The 21,828-nt window shown below is 40.9% G+C and overlaps 1 protein-coding gene across 4 annotated transcripts in view; it reads left to right on the forward strand.

The window, feature by feature from the left end:
• The window catches only part of KIAA1217 (KIAA1217 ortholog), a 374,019-nt gene that overhangs the window by 106,773 nt on the left and 245,418 nt on the right, over nucleotides 1-21,828 (forward strand). For 2 of the 4 annotated variants that reach the window (XM_075419537.1, XM_075419536.1), the window contains exon 1: nucleotides 19,593-19,817. The exons of 1 other annotated variant lie outside the window; for it this stretch is intronic. In XM_075419537.1, coding sequence (XP_075275652.1) covers nucleotides 19,598-19,817 — 220 coding nt within the window. In that variant the 5' untranslated portion in view covers nucleotides 19,593-19,597. Of the gene's footprint in view, nucleotides 1-19,592; nucleotides 19,818-21,828 lie in introns of those variants that run through there. One more of the 4 variants, XM_075419525.1, reaches the window with a different exon arrangement.

Raw genomic sequence — 21,828 nt, forward strand, 5'->3', positions numbered from 1 at the left:
CCTCTGAGATGACTTTGGGACACCATACTGTGACTGCAGATGACTGCAGAACATCACACGGGTTTTAGGTAGTGTGAGATGGATTCTGCAGTGCTGCTGGATGGGGCTTTGAGCAACCTGGTCTAGTGGGAGGTGTCCCTGCCCATGGCAGGGGGGTTGGAACTAAATCGTCTGTAAGACCCCTTCCAACCCAAACAACTCAGTGATATGCACAGACTCTTAATAAACTTGATCATCATATTCTGAATTAATTGTTTTGTAATTAATTTTTAATTGTTAGTTTATAGCTGAATTTATCCCATTGTGCACACACTTATTGGAGCACTTACACTGTGAATGCCACTCTGGTTCTGGCGACTACTTTAGCTAAGCATATCTGCAGGACCCGTCTTTAAAGCAAATTATTTCACATTGTCAAAAAAAAACCCAACCAAAAATAAAGCAAAGATCACCTGTCCGTGACACTGCAGTTGAAAGGCATTTTCTGTAAAAACAGAATTTATTTTGTCTATTTCAGGTAGTTTCATGCAATTAAATGTTCTTTATTTTTCAGCTTAAGCATTTTTTTTTATGTTTGTCTTTAGTCATTTCTTCAGCAGCAGATTATATAAAGGCAGCATTTGTATTTGGAAAAACTGCCTCTTATACATGTAGGATGAAACAAGACTCAGTAAGTCACCTGATGGAGAGGAGATACCGAATACAAAATTAGTTTAAATGCCAACTATTGTTAAAGATGTAAAGATCTAAAGATAGATACTAAAGGAGCTGTCTGGGTGGAAAAGATAAGGTGACGCAGATGACTTTAATGAGCATTTGAGATGAAATTTAAAATTAAAGTGCCTAAACTTGGCACCACAAAACGCTGAATGCTTTTCATTCTTTTCTAACTGAAATGAAAATAGAAAATCCTTTTTTCATCTGGCAGGGTTGTGTTTATCAGTCTAAATACATGGCCTGTCAGAAGCAATAAGTATTTGCAGATTCCTTTGAGGTCACTGGGAGTTGAGTGTTAAGCAACCTTTTCAATCTACCCTGAGTGTCTGTGACAGAGTGCATGAGCTTTGGGGCTGGTGCTGTAAGGAAAGGGTTAATTGACCAACTCTCTATGGAGGGCCTCCTGCAGCTTATTCTTATCAGAGGATCTGCAGGGGTGTTGGGTAGGATCTGTGGGTGTCTCTGACTCTCTCCAGTCTCTGTCAAGTGAAACAGAGGAAAAGGGAGTAAAGCGAGGCTGGAAGAAGCCCGGCTGGGGAGGCTAAGATCAAGCAAAATCAGGGACAGAGGTCATGCCCACATTTGGAAGGTCTCTTTGTTTAACTCAGTTTTTAAATGGTCATCACTCTGTTATGATAAGAAGGGGCTTAGTATCTGCAATAATGTGTTCTGCCGCATCACATTGGCCGTCAGGCTGTAGTTTATTCTTTTGACTCCTTTGTGATTTGGGTACTGTACGATCGGCTGCGTGTGCTCAGAGGAGGCGTGAACTGACGCTACTATGACCCTCTGCTGGTTTGCCCTGTTGTTTTAACTGACTTTAAGTCACGGACGCTGCAGGCCAGTGCCAGACTGGGCTCCTTATTATCTGTTTGATCCCAAAGCAATACATAGAGAGTGTTTGTTATCTGCAAAACAAACCACAGAAACAGGCAAACCCCTTTGTGAGGTACTTGTGCTATTGTTACGTTCGAGTGTGGGTAATATAAGCAGATTTCATCCCCAAGGTGTGACTTCTGGCAATAACTCAGCCGTAACGACATTATTGTAAGGCTGCTGGTTTCCAAGAAGAATAAGGAGGGGGAAAATAAGGAGGCTGTAAGTTATTTTTTGCTTTGCTAATAGATGTTTTCATTTCAATTGTTCTTAAAATTGTTTTCTAGGGTTTGTATTTTGGATTCCTAATGTCATTTTACAAGGTACTCTTAGTCAGATTTGAGAGTCATGAAAATCAGATACCAGTCTTTTTTTGGTAGACAAAACATGAGTGTATTTTCCTTGCAATTTAAGTTGAAATTTGAGTTGAATACTTCAGTTTAATCTGAAGACGGATCTGAGTTAACCCTAGTGGGAATAAGTCAGAAGTTTCTGATATGGGCTTTGGATCAGTTTGTGCTCAAGATCTTCTAATTGTGTAAATCTGGAGGCTAAGAAGCCTCAGTTCATGCTAGCAACCATCTGAAGAAGAGCTGCGACTGTCTCAACACCTCATGGAGCACTGTAGCCATTGACTGACTGTTTTCTTGGCACCTTTCTATGTCTGCCCAGTGTGAAGCACTGTGCAGGGAGGAGAACATCTCCATCTGATTTCTTGATTGTATTTCAGTTCCTGTTCAGTTAGTTCAGAAAACATCAAGATTTTGCAGAGTCATGGTGTCTTGGGTTGCATTGTTTTTTTCATCCTCATTCCTTAAAACACAGTCAAACTGAGGAGGTATCCCAGCCTCTTATGTGATACGAAAGCAGAAACATGTCGATCTGCAGTGCGCACCTGACCCATCGTTGAGGAGGGTGTCCTAAGCAGCCTGTCATGAGCACACTCTTGAGGCTTGGGATAACAACTTAGAACATACTCAGGATGTCACTTTAAAGTCTTTGGAGGCTGGGAAGAAAGCCTTTATTTGACTTCAGGGCTGTGATTGAAGTGTTAGATGAGAATTTGTTTTCATCTTGGTCTAAAGGTGAGCTGCAATTCTTGTTAATCAACACAACATTGTGTGAAACTTTTGAAGAAGATAATGGGCCGTGCAGACACCTTTAACTGATTTATGGCTTCTTTGTCATTATCTTAGATTTCTGCATGCTTCACAAGGATAGATAGGAAATAGCAGGTGGTGTCCTGATTTTTTTTAAAGAAACTTTCTGAGAGATCAGGAGATGTGGCAGGCTACCAATTTGGGCTGACTCAATATTTGTTATGCCCAATTTCGTTCTGTATGTGAAATGATATATTTGCTTTCCTGTCTCTGGAAATTTTACTTTTTCATTATTTTACCCATGAGGAAAAGTAAGTTCATTGATGCTCCTTGACAGCCTCTTGGAGTTCTAACACTTGTATCTAAATTACAGTACATGTTTTCTTTGTGATTTGAAATATTTCATATAACTTCTTCCTTGCTCTCCTTTTTGTTCTGCCTGTCTGCTATAGGAAAAATTCCTCCAGTGTTATCTGGTGTGATCTTCTATGAAGCTTCAGTCTCTGGAGTCTTTCTTTAAATTGTTTAGAAAACAAAAACCATTGAATTATATTTGGATGAAAACTCCTTTCCCCTCTTATTTTTGTATAATACAAATTGCATTTTGACTTCTGAAATTTCTGAAATATAACAAATATGGTACTACCTAGCAGTGATAGGTATCAGGCAAGCAGCCTTAAAGTAAACAGTGTATTTGCTGATACTGGAGGTTTAGAGTTCATGCTAATGAAGGAAGTGCTGTCCTGGGCAGACGTTCCTCTCCTTTCCATGACAGTCTGAACTTCTCCTTTCTTTTGGAACACCTCAGAAAACGTAGCTCTTTCTTCTTGCTGTACTGTCTCAGGAAATTTCACTTGCTTGAAAATTTTTGCCTAGTCTGGAAATTGTCAGACCCTTACTTGGGTGTAACTGGCTACACGTTTTTCATAGTGATGCTGTGTCATGTCACGGCCATCCTCCACCACAGACCAGACCCCCATGGAGCAGCACAGGCGGTGGGAAAGATGAGCTGATAGCATGCGTTCAGTCCCATTTTCCTCGGAGCGCTGGAGTCAGAGTAGCACTAGTTTGGCTCAAACTGAACATCACCTGTTTCTCCAACCTTCCCATATGGCATTTATTGCGAAAAAAAGGTTTAAATGACCATCTGTATAAGATGTTGCTGAGCAGCCACGTGGAATATGTCAAACCACTAGGAAAATGACCATTTTTCATAAGATTAATAATGCTGAAAAAGGAAGTGAAGTTTTTGTGATTGAAGACAGCTGTTTAGTGGGGAAACATAATCCTGGGGACAGCTCGTAGGACAGCTCCGGTTTGTCAGCATGGCCTCTACGGTGGTTCATTATCGAACAGTGGCGATGTTCTTGCCAGTTGTGATGCTAAACTTGCAGAGTGTTTTTATTGTCAGTGTTGTTTCTGGTGATCCGGTAAAAAGCAAAGGGTGCAAATGAAGTACCAAGAAGTGGCTGGATGCACTAGGCATTGCTTGTGTCCTGCTGCCCTGATGGCACACAAAGCAGTCTGCAAACTTGTGGCGGGAGTCTCATGCCCTTCTGTCTGTCCTGGACTTGCGAGGGGCCCTTTTTGCAGGGGAAGTAAAAAAATCTGAAGAATTTTGCAGGTGCCTCATGCCAGAAGATAACACATGCTTCGGCTCCATACCCCAAAGTACTTGATCTGGCTCATAGATTTACTCACAAGTACAGCATTGTATATTTTATTGAGGTGACTGGCAAGTATGCATTTCAGGCAAAGATCCAGCAGTTCAATTCTGTCTACTATTTGCTGACACCTGAAGAACAGAATAAAAATCCCACAGGCACATAGGTTTTGTGCAAATTTCTGGGTATAATGCAACAAACTGGATCCAAATTCTGTGACGCTGTATATTTGTGTAAATGTGCATGTTGCACAGGAATAAATGAGACAGTGAATTAATACAGTGTTCATAATAATATTTTATGTTGCCTTTGTTGTCTGTCTTATAGTCTTGGATGATCTTGCTGCAGAGTTTTGACTGCCTGGAGAAAGACTGATGTATGTATGGTTTGTGGCACTTAGTGAGAAAAGAAGTTTAAAATCACGGTGTGAAGCATGTAATGATTCTTTAAGGTTGACTTAGGGAACAGGATGATGTTATATCTAATTTGATGAAACTACGGGCTATGGAGAAAACAGGGGCCCACCACTGAGTAGTCTTTCAGCTTCCCTTGTGTTAGATCTAGTGCTCATGCAGATTCAGGGTAAATTAGTTAAACCAGCCAGGCCAGTGGGAAGGTGGCCACCAAGAGAGGGATCTAACGTTTTATGGCTTGCTTTGAAGGTTAGATGCAAGATGGGTCTGTCTTGGGGTAAGAAGAAAAGCAGATCTCACTTTTTAGCAGTCAGCATTTGTACCGTGAAGTATGTGTAACGTAAAACTTCACGCTTACAAGAATAACAACATACTCAGTTGTATATCAATTTGTTGTTCAAATGTTACCCTGTGAGTCAGGGGACGACAGCCCTTCTTCCTGCCCCAGTGAACCCCACTTCTGGCACGTGGTTGCTCAGCCGCATTTGGTTTAAATGGTAATCATATCTGACCACATTTTTAAATAATGCCAGATATATACCTATATAGATATGTATGCTTTGAAACCTTCTTATACTACATAGTTCAACAAGGCATTTGTAAAACTTGCACAGTCTAACCACTGAACATACAAAGTTTCAAAGCACTTGTGCTTCCATGCTGCTGGCAAAATACCTCTTGAATAAATTCTATAGAGAACTACTGTTTTAAAAAAGAGGTTGTTGTGGTTCTGTGGAAAAAATATCATTCCACATAGTATAGAAACTGTAGCCAGTTTAGTATGTTTGGGTCCCATTTTAAGCAAAATATTAACCTTTTAAAAAATCTGCTTGTTTTACCAGTTCTGGGTGATAGGTGTTTCTTTCTCAATAGCATTTTTTTTCTCATGCTCATGCATAAAACAAGGAAGCTGGAACAGTCCAGATCGCATCATCAACTTAAAACCTAGCTCATCCACTGGTAATGCCAAAGCCACAAACACACACAACTGTTTGTCATCTGGTATCTGATCCCGGTCTAGGAGGAGCTGTGTAATAGGAGTCTTTCCTCTAATAGTAAAGGTCTCATTTTCAAATCTTTTTGAAATGACTTTAATATGCAGTGCATTTAAATAAGTCCATAAATAATGGAGAATCTGATTTCAGAAAAGTAAAAATACCATCATGTAAAATTAGTTTTAAGTACATCTTTACTTTATATATGGTTTTTAAAATTTTTATGTTTGTTGTAAACTGAGATTCACTCAATTGGATTATGCATAAGACTATCACTTAACACAGGCAGGAGTTTATATCAGGTGCTAGACCAAAGAAGGAAAAAAATTATCTCAAATTAATATAGCTAAAATGGATACTAAATAGATTGTTCTCTTAGTAAGAGGATTTATGCTTTTTTGTTAGTGCTTAAAATTCAGTTCCTCTTTGCTGACATGTTTAAGTTTACACTCTAGCCTTGAAATGTCTCTGAAATACATAATGCCGTGTAAAGAGACGGTCCTGGGCAGTGTGCATTCATTCATCCTCTCCGTCTCTCCTACAGCTTTCGTGCTTATTATTGTGGTAGCTCCATTAAAGACTGATTTCTTGTGTCACCTTTAGTTTAAAATAAAAAGTTTCATAATCGTAACTGAGTCAAATGTCCAAATGAAAAAGTGGTTTGTCCATATGTTCTACCTGCCTATTTCACAACGTTTTGTTCAGGTGGAACTTCTGTCCTACCAAAATCGATAGCAAAAATGTGCACAAGCTTTTGGAGGAGAAAAAACCCAAAATCTTTGCCTGGCCTGATTTTTCATCATTTCCCCTATTGTTCTTATCTATCTGTCATTACCATGCGAGACATGTTTTGGCTCTTTTTGTTAACTTCTGTGTGGCAGCACGCCACAGTAAGTTACGGCAGTCACAAAGCAAGCAAAAGCAAACAGAAGCAGCAGCAGAAGCACTGTAATTGTTAATCATAACATTTTTATATCCCCTTGTCCCCCACCCCAGAGTCTCATTGGTGAGGGTCTTTTGGCATGTAGCTCCTGTGTTCTTCTGATTGGTCATCATGTGTCCGTTCACACGACCTTCACTCTTATCGAAGAGTTGGATTTTCCCATCCTGTTTCTTCGTTCCTTTCCTCCTGTTTTTCCATCACATGTGCACAAAATAATTAGCTCATAGATATGGCTCTATTCCGTCAAGACCGCCCACGGCCCATCCGATTCCCACACTTCTGTAGCCAGCTATTTATGCTTGACCAACCCAATTGTCTTCTGTGGCAGAATGACTGGATTTGGGGATGAGGGCATAGCTGTCAACACCATTTATCCTGATGTTAAATGGTCATTCTACATTGTCTCCCACAGTATTTTTGTGCTCAAGTTGGGCCGTGGTTGGGGTGGGCAAAGCAACTGTGGGATGGTGGGGCTCGGGGGTGGTGGTTAGTGCTGCGCTCTGCCTGGAGGCCAGTGACAGGGTGGTCCTGCTGGGGCTTGTGTGGGACCTGTCGTGTTTAACCTGTCCATCAGGACCTAGAGGAGGTGATGGAGGGCACCCTCATTGAGTTTGAAAAGGACACCCAGCTAGAGGGGACCTCAGGGGCCAAGGCTGCCATCCAGAGGGACCAGGACAGGCTGGAGGGATGGGTCCAAGAGGGACCTCATGAGAGTCAGCAGTGGCAAACACGAAGTGCTGTTCCTTGGAAAGAAGAGCCTCTTGCAGAGCCCCACGTCCTGGTGGCAGTGAGGGACAGGAATGCCCCAGGCCCCATGGGCAGTGGCATGGCCAGGAAATTGAGGGGAGGAATCAACCTCCTCTACTCTGCACTCATTAAACCTCATCTAGATACAGATTGACTGCATGTTGGCAGTACAGGCATTCCTGAATAATCTCTGCATGTCTTTCACACTTCACTGTCCCTTTCTTCAGAGTCCAAGTGGTGTTATGTGTTATCTTGAAAGTTACTGCAAAGCTTTAAAGTGTACAGAGAGTCAATTTAAATGAAGAGGCACGGGGTATTTTCTTATGATTGATTGATGTGTTGCTGTGATACAGCAGTGGTAGAACTGGCTAAACACAAATGACTTCAACAAAACCATCTAACGTGGGGCGCTGCCAACAGTGGTACCATCAAAGACTTGCTGTTGCTTTTTACTAAGCTTGAAGTTAATGAAAAGTTAATGAGTTGTAATTAAGGACTGAAGGAATTGAAGATTCTTTATCAAAGTTCCCAAATTCTGCTTGGTGAATAACAGTAATTGATAAATGTGAATGTATTGATTTATCCCTTATCCTAATTGCTATTCTGTGAATGGAATGGGCATTTCCCCCCTAAATTAGTAAAAGATTGCTTTTGAGGGTTTAATTAACTGTTCTTTGAATTCTTGTTTCATCTAAAATTAAACTTCTGTGACAATTATAGAACTTTAAAAAAAAATTCCTTCTATGTAACATAAGCTACAGAGGCATATATTGACTTGGCAGCCTACTATTAGCTTGCAAATGGAAAGATTTATGGCTGGAAAAAGCCAGCTGCACCTGTTGCTTTCGCTGAACAAATCGCCCTGAAGCACACCACCGCTCCAGCCTGCCACTCTTGTCATTTGTATTGCTAGGAAAGTTTTTTCTCATCAATAGTGCATATTTTTAGAAATTAGTAAAACCACCCAGTTCCCTGAAGTCTAAGTGGTATATTTATGATTTTAATAGGGTCTTATGGACCATTGGTAAAATAATACACTTTTATTAATGAATAATATTAGCTATAAAGTGTCTTAAACAAGGTTTCAAGGTGGTGGAGTTTTTTTATCTCTCACAGAGCCAGTCTGAGATTTGTGCTTTGCAGATTGCTAATGTGTGTCCATTAGCACCATGCTGAAATTTGACCTTGTTTTTTCCATAGTAACCAAAATAAAAAGATTATCTAATTATAAACTTTCTGGAAATAATGGGTGGTAATCATAACTGTGGTCAAAGGAGGCTTCAGGGGATCACATTCATGTGTCACATGAGCATAGTTTTAAGTGAATTTTGGGCTGACCTGGACTGGTCCTGAGGGCTGTTCAGGGCTGTGCTCCACCAGGGACAGAGGGGTGAAGGGGGCCTCTTTCCTAATGCTTTGTCAGGCAATTGGAAAGGGGAGCAGGTCAAAGCTGCTCCGTGAGGAAGATTCCCCAGGACAGCTCCTTGCGTTCATGGGAGCAGGCAGATGGACATCTCTTGTATTTCCACTGAGCCGAATTCTGTAACAACTTACCATCATATGTACTCTCCTGCTTGAAAATATGCTTGATGTGGTACAGTCGTGATAACTGGTAGATTTTTTTCCCTCTTTCTTTATCCTTATCTCAGCCCTCTGACTGCTGAATCTTTGCTTCTTTCCCCTTTTCTCTGCCCTAGATTGCCTTTGTCATGGGCAGCTTCCTCAGGCTGTCCCTTGGCCGCACTGTGCAAGCGCCCAGCAGGCTTCCTCCCCATCACACCTCGGGTGTGCGGCACCCTGCAGACTGGAAGGCTTCCTTTTGGCAGGCTTTGTGGTGTCATTAGCACAGTAAGACCTGATGCTTGGCAAAATAAATGAAAAGAAAACCAAAGGAGCAACTCTAACTGCAGAGTCTGGTGGATGAGATAGCGATGAGACCAAGGCTTATGTATAGTGTAGCAGCTACTGTAAGATGAGCCTAAATGGGTGGATTTAATCACTAGAATGAAATTGGTGTTACTAAGGGATAAGTGACTGTGATCTTATTAGCTGCAGAATACATGGAACAGAGGTAGTTGCTGCTAGTGGAAGAAGATGGCTAATTTGTTTGTGCTGGAGAAGACTGTGGGGAAGCTTGGGAGGGAAAGTTTAGGCAGCAAATGTTCCAAACCTTTGCTAATTAAAAAATATTTTTCTTTTTTTTTTCTGTTGTTATATAATATTGCTCTTCAAAAGTTGTGTGTTGTACTACTTGGCAAGTGACTAAGAATGTGATTATTTTATTCAGCTGAAGACATCACTATATGTGAAAGATATATTAGTTAAGGTCTCATCTTTAGACCTGGAGGAGTTACTTGCTTGAAGCTAACTTTGTGGTCACTGCCTCTGTTTTTACTATGTTTTATGGCTGTTAGCATTGCAGAGTTGTTATATGTAAAGAAAAAGGCAGTAGTTTTCTTTAGGTTTATGCATTATCTGGGAGCTATTTGAATTCCCAGTTGCAAAACTTACTGTTGACGTGGGAGTAAATAATTTACAAACTGGTCTTTAAAGGCCTGCAGAGATGGAAAAAAATCCACTTAATTCTAACATTAAATATGGAAGCTACTCAGATCCTATTCTTCCCTCTCAAAGGAGTCTTTATTGAGGTGAGAAACCTGATTTTCTTGACCCAAGTTACTCCACAATTTCCCCCATACAGACCTTTCTCCCTGAAAAGCATTTTAAAGATTATTAAAATGAGTGACATGATGAAGAGTTGCTTTCAGAATTTATAACATTAATTTTTAATAGCTTCTGAATTATTCTGTTTATTTTAGGGTTCATATAATAACACAGTAGATTTGGTGGTTGTATTTCAGTGTAGGGAATTCAGGTCAGACTTGCTGAAGCCTCCCTGGTAACAGACTGGTGCCTGTTAGTAGCAAAGGAGGGCTTACTGGAGGGGTGTTATTGTTCTTCCTGTTCTTCTTTTTGCCTGTTTACTTTTTGTCTCTCTTGCTTTGTATGTGTTTTTAAGTACACATATCTGTCTGCTCTTATGTAGCAGGTAGAATAGCATCATTTTTATTTTAACCCTTTTAGATCAATCAAGAACGTATTGAAGTTAAATCTTTATTTTATTTGATTAACGCATCATTACAAATGAAACAACTTTGAACTAAGACTGTATCTTTTTAGCTCTTTTAGTTGTTACAGCCAACCAATATAGCATCAAGAACAGCCAGATCACAGAACACAGTTTTGTAGAGCATAGTAAATAACGTGCTCTTTGGGAATAAAGTATGCATTCAAAACATCGTTTTACCAATTTCTTTAATGGTTCTAGGCGGAAATGCTAGTCATGCATTGTCCTCTTTATTTTAACTTGTGTTAACACAAATGGCCATTGAGCTTTTTTTCCAATGGGATTTTGTGTTTATGTATTGCACTTGGCATGGTCTCCAGTTCAGTTTTCCATGCAGAAAATAGTTTGGGGTTGTTAATAACATACTTTGCAGACCATTATGTTTTAACGGTAGGGTTATTGGTTCTTTTCAAGGTTTCTCTTGGCTGGAAAGACTACTATTTAAGCTTTCTTTGCTTCATTGCCATCTACTATTGTCTGTTGTTTGATCGCTGTCTTGGATTTTTCCTTTATGTTCTTGATGAGCAATACCTAATGATGGAGGCTGGAGGAGCCATCAGGGTAATCTGGATGCCACCCCAAATATATACCAGAAATAAAGAAAACAGCAGTTGCTGCATTCCTAAAGCATACTCTGTGCTGCAGCCTTTTCAGACTTAAGTGCTAGTAATTGGGACCATTTGTTGTCATTTATGTAAATGAGGTAATGAATCATCAAATATGCAAAGCAGGATATTAAGTCATCTGCATAAAATCTCCAGATTTCAGAACATTTAGTCTCTACAAGTATGGGTAGATTGAAACCAAGAAATATCTTTCCAGATGGCTTTAGCACATGAGGATGCACTGCCTGGGCTTTTTAGGGGAGCAGTGGTAAACTCAGATTACCTAACTATCATATATAGCTATATAAACATGAATAAATCGAGTTGCAAATTTCTTTATTGTTGTTTTAACAAACATGTTCATCTCTGCAGAGTTGCTCAGGCAGCAAGCAATTTAGCAGCTGACTGTTTGTAGGCAATTGACACAAACGCATGGAGTCAGCATTGTGGGGCACTTGTTCTGGTGCTGTGAGGGCAGCAAGTGCCAGAAGGGATCGAATCCAACACCAGTCACTTGCAATTTTGACACAAAAGAGAACCTCATGCATCATATCTGTTGTATTAAGTAACACTGTGCAAAAAAGTAAAGTTTGCTGTTGTGTGATGGTGCCCATCTTAAATGGGACTTACAGGAAAGATACTTTTTTTCTATTCTGTGGTGGTCAAAAACACATGTGCAAAAATACAACTCTCACATTTTCTCCCTTTGTCTCTTCCCAGTCACCAAAAAAGCACAAAAATCACAGAAAACTGATCAGATGAGTTTCTTGAAATATTCATTAATGGGTCTTTGAAAAAAATTACATCTGACAAATGGACAAATACATTTTTCTTCTGCTGTTGGCTAAGTCATCACTCCCAGGGGTGCTCCTGAGGAAAGGACACCGGATTGGTACAACACTCTCTTTCTGTGCCCGTTTGCAGTTTAGATAGTGGCTCTGGCTAGTTCTTTTTGCTTTTAAAACAAAAGCCCCAAAATGGAATTCTGGTCCAAATTGGTATTGTAATACCTGTTTATAAAGAGTCCTATATCTGCTTATTTGCCTTCCCATTTCCATAGACCTGTGGAGGTTTTTCTTTACGCCCGAGGTCTATGGTGGAGGACGACTGTGCTAGTCCAGTCGAGAGTGCCAGAGCTAGAGGCTGCCCCAGACAGCTATTCCTTTCTTACCACCTTCTTTAGAGGATGACCATCATCTTCCCATTTCTCTCTTTTCGTTGTAGTTTGACTCCTCCATATGAGAGCATCCACTGCAGCACCCATTCCTGAGGGTGCTATTGATGGGACTTTGCTGGATGAAGAATTGGTAGAATTCTTCATGTGGGATATGAGTGGTTGTTCTGGTTTGGGCTGCCGCCGGCAACAAAAGCGCCACGTGGCCGCCCCTCCCCCCGCTGGGGTGCAGAGGAGAATGGGAAGAAAGAGGCAGAAACTGGTGGGTCGGGATAAGGGCAGTTTAACAGAACAGCAAACAAAGGGAACAGCAACAACAACGATGCAGAAAAGAGGAAAACACGACACAAACCGCACGACCCACAGAGCGGTTCTCCCGGACCGCACCGCTGCTGAGCCCTCCCAAGCCGCGAGTGAGTTCCCGCTGCGCCCCCCCCCCCCCGGAACCCAGCATGACGGCACATGGTATGGAATACCCGGCTCTGTTTGGCCAGGTTGGGGTTAGGTCAGCCCCCACCCCCCGGCTGTGCCCCTTGCTGGATTCTGGTGAAAATTAACCCTGTCCTGGCCGAACCCAGGGCAGTGGTTTAACTTCACACCTGTAGTTTGTCGTCCTTTGAGTCACTTTTACTTCTTTTCCTGTTTTTTTTTTTTTCTTCCCATGTGGGTGATGTAGAACTTTAAGATAAAAGAGTAATATTGAAACAGTTAAACTGGTTTATCTGTGCATTTTCATTTTCTTCATTGCAAGACTTCATTCAAACCATTGTATGGGCTGATTTTCTGTAAGGCAGATTTTATCTTCTGTAAAACTTTAAGCTCTCCATGTTGTATTTTTGATGTGTTAGATCTCTTTGAAAGGTTAGCCTTTTATTAAGAGGTGGTCATTTGAAAACGATGATGCAAAAAGCTGGCGAAGGCTGAAGATAGGCTAAAACAAATTAGCAACTATCATTTGAAACTAACATTTTCTCCAGAGTAAAATGTCAGTATAGTGTTTCACGTTGCTCCTCTCCCTCCCCTTTTTATAGGGGCATTAAAGACTAAGCCAGCCGTAGTTTCACTTACATAATTTCAGAAGAGATTTTGAAACGTCAATGTTTTTCTCTTTTATTAAAAAACTACTAATGCTATAAATTTGCCAAAAGATATTTTTCTGCACATCTTTAAAATGTTTTAAGACTCTGATGTGAAATAACTGCAGATGTGAAAGTCAGTATCCATACGTTATTGAACAATGAAGTAATAATGGTAATGAACTGCTGTGATTTATAGCTAATGGGTATTCCTTTAAGAAGGTATTGAACCGAAGTTCTCATTTGATTTGATTAAAACATCTGAACAAGTGAAACAACTTTGAACCAAAATTGTATGAACTTTAACTCTTTTAGTCATACAGCCAACCAGTATAGCACCAAGAAGAGCCAAATGATAGAACAGTGTTTGGTAGAGTTTAGTAATAATTTGCATAGGGAATAAATATTTTAATTTTGTATTCTTCTGTGAGTGGTTCATACATAGAAAAAGGTAATGTTCTGCAAAAAAAAGTGTTTGTTATGAGTTGCATGGGCAGCTGCTCACAGCTGATTGCTCCTTCTGGAATTGCTTAATCATTAACATCATCTCATCAGGATAATGTGCCCAAGCCCGCCATCACAGTTGGCACCAATTGGAAATCTTAGCAACAATCTTGGCAAATAGTTCAAACGTTACTGGCTGTGTTTGCATGCAAAGGCCCCACCGCTTTGTTCTTCTGCACCGTTCAGCCATGGGTGGCTGCAGTTGCGTCTGCGCAAGTGTGCTTGGTCTCCTGTAACCCTTCAGGTGGGGAAGGGCACCAAGTGCCGTTGTCAAAAGGCACCCTGAGGACAGAACAACACCAGATGGGGGACAGTAGGGGTGTAACTGTACTGGTTTAGAAAAACCATAACCATGACTTAGTTCAGTATGTGTAAACACTTCATTAGTAGGCCACAGACCTGTGTGCTCAGGCAAATAACAGGCCTTCAAAGGTCTTGAATGAAAGCCAAATGTAAGATTCAGAAGTGACAGAATAGTAAAGAAAATTCATTCTGCCCTTACTGAAGGTATTTACAGTTTTGGGGCAGAATAAGGTGTTGCGATTCCACAGCTGTGAAGTCTATCTTTAAGAAAGGTTTTGCTATGGTTTAATTTTCTAAAACTTGAAGAAAAGGAATTAAACTAGACCTGAAGGGGTTTTTTTTCTGATTTTGATTTTTTTTTTTTTTAAAGTCTTGGAGCTGAGATTAAATTTTTATGGCTGAGTAGTAAATCTCTGGAACAGGGTTTCCTGATAGAAATGACAACCCTACTTTAATTATAGCATCTTCTAGGCAGCTATTATATTGCAGCAGGACCCTTAACAGACTTTTCTTTTTAAGACCGTATTAAAGAGTAACAGGGCTTGCCATAATTACAGCTTGCTTTCTGTTGGGGGGTTCACCCATCATTGAATGACTGACTAGGTTCCTTTTGCATGGTTTGTTTTTCCAGGAAGAATGTTTTTAGATTTGTGTGAAATGTTTTAAAATGGGTCCCAAGATATTGAACATGAAACACCTTCTGTATTATGCAACTATTTCAGAAATCATATATGGAAAAATAAAGCACTGGCACAGAGTTCTAAGAAAGCTTTAACATCTGCAGAATTAACTTGTCACTAATTTTGCATGCTTCAGTTACTAGAAAATGTACCTCTCTGAAGCACTAAACTTTTTTTTGCCACATTACATACCTATCTGTGACTTGCATCTGAAATTGCTTTCATCACTGATCTTGTTCTTTTGGTGCCTATACATTTATTTCTCATTTCGCGCTGAAAATGTTATGCCATCTGGTTACTTGCTCAATTTTGTAAAGAGAGGACTTCATTAATTTACGGTTTTAACTTCTGCACCTGCAACTTCCATTTAGCAGTTGTTGCCTCTCAGTAGTTTAGAAACAGTCTGCTGGATTTGAAATATTTGTATATGCATGCTTCTCTCTTCTTTAGATAGTTGCAGGCCAAAATAGAGGAAAGGATTTGGTGAGGCTGAGAGAACACCTCAACTGTACAGCATCCCGTTTTTCCTGGTTCACATCCTCTCCCCTCCCCAGCTCTTTATGTGTGAATGTAAACGAGAACTTCATAGGTGCCCAAAAAAGGAAATTTCAAGCTTTGCAAATGCTTTGTTTGGATTAATAACATCTCTAGTCATTTCTTTTATCCCGGAGGGCACAAACGTTACTTAAGTTAATAGCAATATAATAACCTGTTTAATATGCTATGGTAAAAATGCCTTCTGTTAGCTAACTCTTAACAAATTCTTGTTGTCATATTTCAGCAGCTATTTATTTTCTAGGCTATTTATTTTCTAGGCAGGAAAGAGGAGACTTGTATTTTGAAACTAATAAGACATTGTTTTAAACAGTGTATGGAAAGTGTATGGTACTCTAAAAATAGCACTTGTTTAAATATATGTGATTATTCAAAAGCATAGACTGCACTGATGGTCCCTTAATATTAATTTCTGCTGTGTGAGGCAGTGACAGAGTTTATTCATTGACCCGAAGCACTAGAAAACTTCCCACAGCACTTCACGAAAACCTGACAAACTGAACTGCTTTTTGCTTAATGGTACGTTACATCAATATGATGTCTCTACCTAGCTGAAGCTGGCTATCTGAAATCTTACGGAAAAGGGGTTGAGTTTGTTGTGGGCTTTCTGTTTGTTTCTTTTTTGGTTTGGGTTTTTTGTTTTGTGAGGTTTTTTTTAGGTAGTTCAAAAGAGTACCTTGAGGCTGCAGAAAGCCTGGGAGCTGATGAAAGCCTTGCTGCCCAGGCAGCTCCATGAGCACCCCAAGGTGGGGAGGCCAGGCTGGCAGGGAGGGCCCTGCCCCACAGCCGGGGGAGCCCCGGGCTTTGGGGAGCGGGGCGTGGAGGGGGATGCAGCCGGGATGCAGCTGATGGGGAGCTAGCAGCAACGCGGGGCCGCACGCTCTCGGGCGGTCTCACCCCATGAGTGAGGAGTTTTACTGTGCACCCAGCATGAAACACAACCAGCTAAGCAACCTGGGCTTATCTTTGGGGTGTTGTTTTGAAAGGTGCAATGCTCATGGCTGGAATCAGCAGCTTCACATCTCAGAGCCTTCAAAACAAACAGACAAGACCTTTTTTGGTGCCACAGACTGCAAGAGGCTAAAAGGGAGTAATGCCCAGAAAGGAAGCAAATCCTCCCAGAAGCGGCAGTCAGGCATGTGATAGTTTAATTGCTGGGACTTTGGCGAAAGAAGGTTGGGCATCTACCGTTGGAGAGATTTAAAAATATTTAAGCTTCCACATTATAAATAGGCTCTGAATATCTTTGATCATACAGAATCACAGAACAGTTGGGGTGGGAAGGCGCTTCTGGAGATGGCCTAGTCCAACCCCCAGCTCAGGCAGGCTCAGCTACAGGCTGGTCAGGGCCATGCCTGCTTGGGTGCTGATTATCTCCACGGGTGGAGACTTTGTGACCTCTCTGGTCAACCTGTGCCAGTGTGTGATCACCTTCACTGTATAAAAAGCTTTTTTTTAATGTTCTTTATGTTTCCTGTATTTCAACTTGTGCCCATTGCCTCTTGTCCTGTTGCTGGGCACCACTGAGAAGAGCCTGGCTCCATCGCCTTTCATTCCCACATCAGATATTTATGTGCGTGCATAAGAAGGCCCTGAGTCTTCTGTCCTCCAGGCTGAGCAGTCCCAGCTCCCTCAGCCTCTCCTCACATGTCATAATGCCATTAGGCACCTGATTGCTATTCAGACACCGAGATATTACTGGAAATGGTCGTCTTTGGAGTATTCGGGGAATTTCCCGTGTGTGAGGAATGTGTTTGACTCACCCCATTTCTGCATGGTTGTGTCTCTGCTGTAAGACGAAGAGCTTCTTCACTGCTGAAAAATGAATGTCAATCAGGATGTTGCTGCTGTCTCACAGTGCAGAAGTGTCACCTTAATATCTGGATGGACAGGACTTAGGGCCTACGCCTCTCCTTTCAGAAGCAGATGGATAACGTCTCCCTTTTCCCATCTCTTGTTATGTTGCTATAGAGAGCACCTTAGGAAAAACTGGAATTCATGGTGTCCTTGCTTTGCTTAGAAATGAAATTATTTAGTTTACAGGTAACATGACTGTCTGGTTAGACTCCTGCTTCACAGGTGAGGCTGCTCTTTCCAAGAACGTGCTGTGCTAGGGGTGCTCAGTTCAGGTGGATGATCAATGTGCAGTATTGTCACTAGGAATTCACCTTCACAGTATTGATTCAGAAACCAAAACACCATTGCTTATGTTGTCAGACAGAGCTGTATTTTATATCACAATTGTCCTGTGTTTGGGACAATTAAAATATGTATGTCTATATTTGCATTTGGTAAAGAAATCATAGTGGAAGATCTTCAAAATAACTGTTTGCAAAACGGTCCAAGATCTTTAGAGGGAATAACAGTACTTCTTAGGCTCAGTACAAAGGAGCTCTCACATGCTTACTGGCTTTCCCTTTTTCTCTGCCTTCTTCACCCATTCCTCTCTCCAGTTACGTGATTAACTCTCCATTCGTCTTCTTGTTTCACTCCTGTTTCTGTTCTATACCTTCTTCTGTATGACCTGCTGCGCCTGAGCACTGCTCATCAGCCCAGAGTTACTCTCCTGTCTGTCAAGTCCCTCCTTGAGAGCTGAAGTCTTCCCACTCACTTAGAGCTCCTACTGCGCTGATAAAATAATATGCAGAATATTATCAGTATCATGGCAATACTTGCTGTATTGCACTTAATCTGTCCCATTCTTGATGGGGCAACAAAGCAATAGACAATATGCTTTACAGAGGAAGCATAAACAATTACCTCTTTAATGTGGAACTCTTGAAAAAAATATGGAAATAGCATGCAAAAATATTTTACTGCATTGCACAATTGCCATCTGAGAAAATGAGGAATGTCTGTAATAATTTGGTCATGTTTTTTTTGCTTTTTAAGCATTTCACCTAAATGACTATTAGTACTTTAGCTCTGGTAGTATTGATTTGCTTATGTTTGTCCTAGGTTTGAAAGAAAATGGTCCCTCGTACTCTGTTGTTGATATAGCATACTGGCTGTCTGGGATATTGAGGAATACATTTTAAAATTCAGCATGAAGACTTTCCTGTAACTGTAGCTGTGATGTTTTCTCTGGTTTACACTGGGTTTTTTTTGCTTTAGAAGTTGTTTGCAAAATTACGGTGAATGGAATTTTCTTTTCATGTGACCAAATACTCTGCCTCTTGGCAGCATTCACAAGCACAGGGCTGGCAGAGAAAGTTAAGGCAGGAATTGCCTAGGCATTTTCAAAGAAAAGCACCCAGAAACTGAGGTTTGAAATGATGTAGCCTGAGGTCAGGAATTTTTTCTTTAGAGAGTCAGTAAAGAACATGTTTATCTGTAGTGTGCAAGAAGCTGGGGTTTTTTTAGGTGTGTATGTACCAATGAAAGAGGGAAGTATAATGGGCAATATTCTGTGCAGTGTTGCTCCTAAGCAATGCCAGTTAATAAGGGATTTGGGCCATTTTTCAAAAAGAGATGATAGTCACTGTCAAACCTTTATTTATTTAGGAAAGTTAGAAAATACAGTGGTAGGAAAATATGCATCATTTAATCCAATCTAAGCTCACACCATGCTTAACTCAAAGACAAATGGATTCTTGACATCAGGCATTTACTGTACAGCGCTGAACTGGTGCGGGTTTGGCGCACAGTGAAGAAATCTGTTAGAACAAGAAAGTGCTTGTTTGAGAGAGAGGGTTGGGAGAGGAACGTGGCAAGGTCCCGCACGCAGAGGTAACCCCGCGCCGGGGTGGTTTTTCACGTTGTACCTGCTTAGGTGGGGCATTCCCCTTCTGCTCCCGTGCTGCCCGGCGCCTTGTCGGCACACGCCGGGAGCTTGAGGCAGTCCCTAAAGAGCATCTGCTCCCCACGGTGCGGTTGGGACTCCGCACCGGAGCAGAGTCATCTGTTTTGCCCCGGCACACGTTAAATTCCACAGGTCTGGGAAACTGTCTGCGTGACCACCCAACGCCTGGTGTTTAAAACTGATCGGGCTGGCAGCACGGCACTTCACATCCAGCTGCACTGCACACACAAACTCCCCAGCCTCTGCACTGGAAAGTGAGCTGGGAAGGATTTTTTTAGAAATTGCTTTTGGGCAGGTACATTCCTGCACAGGCAGAATGTCCAAACCCTCTCGCTTGGCTCGACCTCTGTCAGCTAATACAGCTCCTAAATCGCCTTCGTCTAGGAAAGAAGATTTTAACAGCCGACCACGAAAAATTAGGCTAGGTGAAAAGATTTTGAGAGCTGGCAGCGAAGGAAACCTGGTTAAACAGCATCAGCAAGAGCAGGTGGAAATCACAGAAGGGCTTGTGCCACGGAGGGCTCCTCTCCTGAAAGGTAACTGGTTATTTCATGCTGCAAGAGAAATGATCAAATGCATTTGCAATTGCTGCTTTTTTAATAAACCCCAAACATCAGTTATTGTAGAGTAAGGAGTGTGTATGTATGTGTGTGTGTGTGTGTAGTGTTTCTGAATGACAGATTCTGGTACATAAAGCATTTGTTTTGAAAATAAAAGGACTCAAAATATTTTTGTTGATCATTTGTGGCTGGGTGCTGTATACAAGCTAAAAAATGTTGGTCTGTCAAAGTAGTAGATCACAATCTTTTATATTCTAAATGTGACTATGTATCGTGAAGCTTAATTTGAAATCATAATTTGAGATTATTAGCAAACATGAGAAAGATTAAATAACACGAGAAAATAGACATCAGTGCAGGCACAGAATCTCATTCAAGCTTGCAAAGTAAAACTCCTGGTGGTGGGTCCTAAAAAGGGAGCTGTGAGCTGATTTCTCATATAAAAACTAAAGAGAGAAGTATATTTGGAAAGGCTTATATGCTTTCAGAATGCAAACAAATGTGGAGGATAATGTAAGATTACGATCTACTTTCACTGATCTGTTAAGCAATGGGCTGCAGGAGCATTACCGTTACCTCTCTTTAACTTAGTTTTTGTGATGGTACTCCTTAGAACTACACTTAAAAGTGGCCGTTTAATCTGCATGGTGAAAACTGAGGGTAAATTGCCATTCTAGTAGAAAATAAAAGTAGCAGTGTTCTACTTGGACTTTTTATAGGTTTTATATTTAAATATGAATGAGAAGCAGAATCCCTTCAATCCGGAATAGAAATTGCCATCCCTCCATCCTAAATCCATATGAAAAAGAAGTGCAAATCATAGACCTTTGTAACTTGAAACTGTGTATTTTTGTTTCACACACATGGCATCCGAGGTTACAGCTTTCATTCCTGGCTGAATAAGGTTTAAAAGAATGTTTTTTTTTCCTGCAATATGACTTTTATTACTTCACAAAGAAGGGAGAAGTGATGACACCTAATCTTACTCAGGGAGATGGATGATCTGTTTGTTTCTACAAAGGAAACTGGGTCTGAAGCACTTTATTAAAGGCAGAAGAGAGCAAATAGAAAAACTGGAGGTGGGAGGGCTTAGACTTCTGGTCTCGCTCAGAGACCGTCTTGCTTATTTAGCGATGTAATGTGGAAACTCATTTTTGATCTTGTGATATATGCAAGAAATTGAAACCTTTATTCAAAAAAAAGCAGATGTCCATTTTTTTCTACCCTGTTAACCAAGTATTTATTGATGCTGTAGTAAGTGACGTTTCCCAGTCAAGTTTTTGAAATTTGAAAACTTTCATAGAAATCCCTGTAACAAAAGGGTTTTCACCAAGATAAATGCTTTTAAACAATAGTTTGTCCCCTTTCTGTTCTCTTCTTTGTTTGATGCCTTGAAAAAAGGAGGTGATGTGGGATTTATGGAATAGCAAGTGTGTCCTTTTAAGGGATGTGATTTCTGTGGAGCTCTTGGGCCTGCTTTTACTCATTTTATTTAAATGTTTTTGGGCTATATGATGCTTTGCAACTAAAAGCAAGGGTTGCACTCACTGCTTAGTGTTTTAGGTAAGATTTCTCTTAAAGAAAAACCTAGTGGCTATCAGTAGTGCTGCAAACTGGCATGTGCTTTTAGTATTTATAGCGTTATGCTTACTGTTTTCTGGAGCATGAATTAATCCCTGTTATGCACTGACTTTCTGCATTGGGATGATTTGTGTACGTTGGGCAAGATGTTACTTTGAGTTGTTTTTGCAAGAGATGTTGAAGAGCAAATATTGATACATCTGAACGGAGCATATTACAAGGATGATGGAAATGCAGAGCGTGTGGCTTTTCTCTGAAAATGGGACTGGCTGGATGGCTCCCAGTGGAGTCCAAGCGTTGGCCAAAGTGATTTGGAACACGTTTTGTGAGAAGCAGGCTCAGAGCTGGATGGTGGAGGGGCAGTAGATGTGGCAGAGGCCAAAAGAAACAGCAAAGGGTTCTTTGG

The sequence above is a fragment of the Opisthocomus hoazin genome, chromosome 4, assembly GCF_030867145.1.
Source record: "Opisthocomus hoazin isolate bOpiHoa1 chromosome 4, bOpiHoa1.hap1, whole genome shotgun sequence".
Lineage (NCBI taxonomy): Eukaryota > Metazoa > Chordata > Aves > Opisthocomiformes > Opisthocomidae > Opisthocomus > Opisthocomus hoazin.